Raw genomic sequence first — 6,282 nt, 5'->3', positions numbered from 1 at the left:
AGGGGAATACTCCGGGACTGACGTGCCGCCCAATATGTGTGAGCATAGAGTGTGAGTGAGGCGTATGTAGGGGTAATATTGTGTGTCTTGAAGATCGTAATCTTTTTTCAGATAGTCAAAGGAATGGGGGGTATCCCCCTTCCAGACGTCTCTCAGGTACTCAATGCCTATTAGTTTCCATCCCCTGAAGCCATTCACCCGGGTCACTTCTGCTAGTTGATCACCAATCCATAGAGGGGTTCTGCCCGTCAGGGAGCCCATCCACCCCAGGAACTTGTTCGCCTCCCGCCAACACTGAACCACCACCTCTGTGTGTGAGGGCCAGTCCTTCCTTGGCTTACGATCGTAGAGCAATGGCTCACAGTTTCCTTCTGGCATGACCAACGGGTCAACTCTGTAAGCCGGTTTCGACCTAGCCGCGTACACCCAGTTGTTGACCTCCTGTAGCTGGGAGGCCTAATAGTACAATTGTATGTCTGGGAGAGCCAGCACCCCAACATAAACTCCTCTCGTCAGTTTGTGCAACGCAATCCTGGGGTTGCCACCATCCCAGGGCAACGTCTGCACTGCCTGGAATCGGATACAGCACATTTTGTAAAATGTAGAGGTGTCTAGGCAATGCTAGCATCTTGAATATTGCAGCTCGTCTTGTGAGGGAGAGAGGTAGCGATCTCCAATGACACACGTCCGTCCCCAGGCGTCTCAGTTGGGGTTCAGATTATTGGTATGGAACTCCGCCCTATTCCTGGTGATGTATACCCCCAAATGCTTGAACCCGTCTACAGCAATTGATGCAGGTCACCTGCCCGGAATCCGTGGGGGAGGACACGAGAGCGGGTAGACTACTGACTTCGCCCAATTAATAGTGTATCCTGAGTAGCTAGCGAATAGTTCAAAGAGATGAAGCGCCTGCGCCATCGACTGGTACTGTCTGGCCATGTATAACACAATATCGTCAGCGTATAAAGAAATACGCTCTTCCCAGTCGTCGTTCAGCCCCAGACCCCAGAATGACCTGTCCCTACTGATTCAGTGGGCCAGCGACTCTATGGCCAAGGCAAACAGGAGGGGGATAGGGGGCATCCCTGCCTCATCTTACCTTACTTTCAAGCCTAAATGACAAGTTAATAAGACCTTAGCCTTGAGCCATTTGTGTAGAAGATGATTGCCACATGGGAACCCAACGTATTCCTTTCACTCATTATGGACTGTAACGTAAGATATGTAAATTCCCACTGATATGTCCGCCGTTGTGAAAGCCGTAAATAATGCCAACAATTCGTTAAACTACTGCTATGTAAGTACTTTGGTACTCTAGAGTCTTGTCCATGCTATACAAAACTGGCAAATAAATATAAATAAATGGCACAAGAATGACAGTTACTCATAAGCTTCCTCACTGTACCGTTTAATGGAAAACGTAATTCATCAAACAGATAACTTTGCGTCTTTTATAAAATACATTCTACATATTTCTTGGCAATATCAAGGACTGTAAGACATTTTAAAACTTAAAATACTGAAACAGGAAAGTACCATAGCATTATAAAATAGTGGTCTGACAACATGACAGTTTCTTTCGACAACATACACAAATATTAAATATATGGCTATCAAAAATACACAGACTACCAAAAATATTTTTTCAACATAAAACTTTGAACCAGAAAACAAATGGAGCAGCAACAGCCAACACTTGGTCAACCAAGTAACTCAGGAACACTGTTTAACATTTGTAATATTTGTTACAAATAGGAAGTTATGGCTTTGGCATAGTAACTTACGTAGTTTTATACAGTCATGCAAAGTACATCCTGAGACAAGTGCAGTGTGCATGATAATCATACAAATAAACATCAACGTATAAATTTTATTTGAATAAAAAAATATTTAAATATTTCACATTTCATAGATTTAATGGGAAACTTAACAGCTGTCTGTAAACAACGTCACTTTCAAAAGAGTCCCTTGGTGCTTCATCTAAATTTTGCTATTTTTCTTCAAAACGTCTAGATACTGTTGGGTTGCTCTGGATATCGGATCTTGGTCCGCAGTTGTGTTTCTTAAAGAATCTGTTGTAGATCCTACCGGAGACATTCGAATAGTTCTAGATTCAAGATCAGCATTAGCTGGAAAAAAAATCGAATCATAGCATCATTCAACTGAATGTACTTGTTTACTTTGAACTAAAGTTACATTTATATGCAGATATTTACATAAATAGAAAGGAGAAAGAAAAAAATCCTTCTTCTAAAGAGTCAGGTTTCATAATCCATCTGACTGTATAAAGGACTGATTCATGTCTCCAACCTTGCTGGGACATGAAAATACCAAAATGTATCCCAGGAGAGGAGAATCTGGAAGGAAGTTTCTCCTCTTTGGGACCAGTGGAGGTAGGTTGTATCTGACTTCCAGAATGGTGGAAGCTGCATATCTCAGAATGTCCATGTATGTGAGGGTGGAGTAAGTGATCTTTTTGAAAAGGTCCCAATGAGGTTGATGAGGTAGGGCGGAATAGTAGTAGAGAATAATGTACCATGGAGTTGCCCTTTTAATGTACTTTTGAATGTTCCCGCTACTGACTGAGCCCTAAGCAGAAAGTGTACAAAGTCAAGAAGGTCCCCATTCCTATATTTGGCAACTATTGTTTTAATACAAAGCCACTCTAATACTCCTAAAAGAAACTATTTGGTGGAAAAGGTCTAACTTGAGGTGGTAAGGATCTCTTGTTTATTATTCCCTCATTATGGCTCAATTACCTTCACTGAACTAAGTGCAAATCTTAAACCTCACAGCTCTTACAACGTTAGCTGAGTCTATATACAGAGGATGGGATATGCAGAAGGCCCCTTTAATAAAGAATTCATTGGTAAAACTGTAGTGCTATAGGCGCTCCTATGGTTTAAAACCACATGATGACCTTTGACTACCATGATTTTAATTGACTTTTTGTGTTTTTACTTTACCCTAGCTTGAATGAACATCCTGCATATGCCTTTTTTACTTGAAGATTTAATATTGAAGTCTTAAAGTGGGAGCTGTCACAGAGTAGGACAGCCTTGCCAGGAACAGAACGTGTGGGATGTGCATTTGAAAGCATGAGAACAGAGATTGTTGTTGCCAGAGAAATGTGTGAAATGTACAGCTATGTCTCGGATTTAAAATACCGGGGCCTGGTCAGCTTCTGTCTTGACCTGGACACAGACCTGTACGATCAGCTTGGTTATTTCGTAACAGAAGAAAGGGACGAGGTTTCTAGAACCTTCGCCTTAGGTTGAGTAAACGTATTAAAGGTGGGGGATCTTGGCATCCAGACAGGGGCTCACTTGTGGGGCAGACGTGTCGTCACAAGAAAACGGAATTTGAGTCACAGTCGAGAGTCCTGACTGGCTGTTAAAGGGCTCCTTCAGCTTGAGTTGGCAAGGATGTCGAGTGAAAGATCGGTGAGGTGATTTGTTTCTGATTGTTGCCATTGTAATGTGTGGCTGTTTGCATGCATATTCAGTTTGCAGTGGCTATAATAGTCATTGTGATGCGTAACGGTCAGTGTGCACCTTCAGTTTCAAGTGGCTATAATCATCTGAGGTGTTTTCTTTGAGTATTCACTTTGTGATGTGTCAGTGAGTCGGAGTACACTTGTATCCAAGTTAATCATCTGATGTATTTAGTGTATATATCTTTCTGATTTCTTGCAGGATATCTAATATAACTTGCCTGTGTTTTATTCTTGTGTTTTTAAACTTCATATTATTATCCATGCATTTAACTGTTTCATTTGCCAAGTGTGTTATTATTGCATATACAGTGGTAGGTTGCCTTAGCCCTGGTGAAATAGATTCTCAGACCTTTCGGGGGCTGCTTCTTGGCCAGTGCATAGCAGATCTTAATACAGAGGACCACCCACCTTGGTATGGGCCATTTTTGTATTGTTCTTCCAAAAAGTTGATTGTCCACTTGATGATCCTTGGTACAGATCTATGGAAAAATGTAAAGCTCTTTGGGGTCTAAACGAGCATCTCCTCTTTTGAGAGGCGAGGGGGCTCGATGGAAGTGCGACTGATTGATCAATGTGAAAAGGAGTCAAGACTTTTGGTATGATGGCCGCACCAAGTTCTCCAGAAAAAAATGTGGTGTACAGTGGTTGCACCAGCAGAGTTCAAAGTTCAATCATGCGATGAGTTGACAATCACAACAGGTGGTCAGAACAAAGAGGTTTGGTCTGTCAAATGTAAACCGGGCAAAACGGTGACCTTTTATACTGCCCATCACAGGCCTTGCTGGGCTACAACCAAAACAAAGAAAACGGTGTTCAATGGTTTTGCTGTTAAACAGGGGTCAATGTACTGGCCAGGGGTCAATGTGCTGGGCACCTCACCAGGTTACAAATGTGTCCCAGTACCCCACATCAATGAATTTCATGGAAGGGCATCTGATGTGAGGAAGACTTCCACCATTTCAGGTGGTAAGTCGAATGCAGTCAATTGCTGTTCATCAATCTCCATACATGGCGGTGTAAATTGAATAGATTCAGTGGTTGACCCCTGCCCTGCTGCTCAAATAGGAGTTCCTCAAGTACTGCCAGACTAATCAAAGGACAGATGCTCATGCCCAAGAGTTCCTGGTAACACACTCTCCTCCTTGCCCAATCCAAGGCCAGTAGAATGACTTGGGCCCATTGTTTCAATCTTCAGAACTCCAGGCAAGAGAGGCAGTGGCAGGAAGGAGCACAGGAGTCCTTTGTCCCATTTCAGGTGAATACGTCTTCTAATCAGCACTCTGGAAGAAACTCCAAAGTACAGAACTGTTGACAGTATGGGTTCACAATGGTGGTGAAAAGAACTAGTCAGGTTTCCCCCACTGATGCTCTGCACCACTGCTAGCGTTCAGGTACTCCACTAGGTCACTGCTGACAAGAAAGATGCCCTGGTGCTCCAATGACCACCAGAGACACAAAGTCTCCTGGCACAAAATGCAGGACCTCACTCCAACCTGCCTACTGCAGTACCACATGGAAGTGGTGCTGTCCAAAATAACCTGTGCAGCCTTCCCTTGATGGAATACAGGAAGGTTTTGGCCAAACAAATGACCTGTAGCTCCAGTAGGTTGCTGTGGAGCTGACTCTGCTGGAGGCCACTAATTTTCACCTTTCGCAGATTACACTTCCATAATGCTGGCCACCCTGGGATTTTAGGTTCCAGCCCAGGATTCACATATGCCAACTGGCATAGTCACAAGGAGGATGTGCATGACTAAGAGGCCCAGAAGGCTCAAATCCACTTTCACCTAGATCTATGATTGAGCCTGAAGCATTGGGATCATATTCTGAATGGCCTAAACTCGTTGGTGCAGAGAACATAAGTCCACTACTGACAGCAGCAAGCCTGTCTTCAGCAGCCAGTCATTGAGGTCTGGGAATACAGGGAGTCCTGACCTGCAAAGATGGACAGAGAGCTCCACCATCCCTTTTGTGAACACCCACGTGGTGAGCCCGAGAACATCACATATTAAAAATTACCCTGGCCCGCCTTGCACGGCAGGCACGACCTGTGGGCCTGCAGAACCGGTTTATGGAAATACACATCCTGCAAGTCCAAGGAACCAACCAGAGCAGAAATAATGTGAGCCAATATAAGCATTTTGAATTTGCCCTTCTGATGGAAGGTATTCAGGAGTCAGAAGTCCAGGTAAGCCCGAGGCCTCTGTCCTTATTCAGGATCAACGAGGAGCATGACTAACAACCCACGCCTCTCTATATCGGGTACCTGTTGGATGGCACTTTTAGAGAGTAAGAGGTGTACGCTACTATAGTAGGATGGATGGAGCTCCTCCAAAATGTGTGAGGTGGGGTGAGGCAGGGATAATCCTTTTGGACAATCTGCAAGAACCATCTGTCAGACATGATGGATCACCAACCTGGAAGGAAATACGGATTATCCCCTCTTCCACTGATTGGATATGAGCTACTGCAAGACTAAAGCAGCTTGGTGGGCACTGTAAGATGGGAAGAGGAGTTGGATGACTTGTGTCAATGCCTCTGAATGTCTGGGCAGTCTGCTGCACCACTCACTGAGAAGGTTATTGTTGACTATAGGTTATCCCCCTGAAGTAGTCCCTAAACTGGAACTGATGGAGGAATTGTTTTGCATAAGAGTACATAGAGCATGAGTAAGAATATCCCCAGCACAAGTGTAGCTCCTATTGGCGGTGCGTAAATGGATGCGGATGGGAGATTGTCTGTGATGAGAGGTCCTCAAGGCAGCTCACAGAAACTACAGCTGTTTC

General features: G+C 44.1%; 1 protein-coding gene across 10 annotated transcripts in view; it reads right to left on the bottom strand.

Moving 5' to 3' along the window:
- Window positions 1–1,392: 1,392 nt before the first annotated feature.
- Window positions 1,393–6,282, bottom strand: part of ANKRD26 (ankyrin repeat domain 26) — a 1,096,841-nt gene continuing 1,091,951 nt past the window's right edge. For all 10 annotated transcript variants that reach the window (XM_078674324.1, XM_078674330.1, XM_078674326.1 and 7 more), the window contains one exon: window positions 1,393–2,129. In XM_078674324.1, coding sequence (XP_078530450.1) covers window positions 1,981–2,129 — 149 coding nt within the window. In that variant the 3' untranslated portion in view covers window positions 1,393–1,980. The remainder of the gene's footprint in view (window positions 2,130–6,282) is intronic.

This window comes from Lissotriton helveticus, chromosome 1_1, assembly GCF_964261635.1.
Source record: "Lissotriton helveticus chromosome 1_1, aLisHel1.1, whole genome shotgun sequence".
Classification (NCBI taxonomy): Eukaryota; Metazoa; Chordata; class Amphibia; order Caudata; family Salamandridae; genus Lissotriton; species Lissotriton helveticus.
Note: the sequence above shows the minus strand (reverse complement) of the source record. Positions and strands in the feature narration are given on the sequence as shown.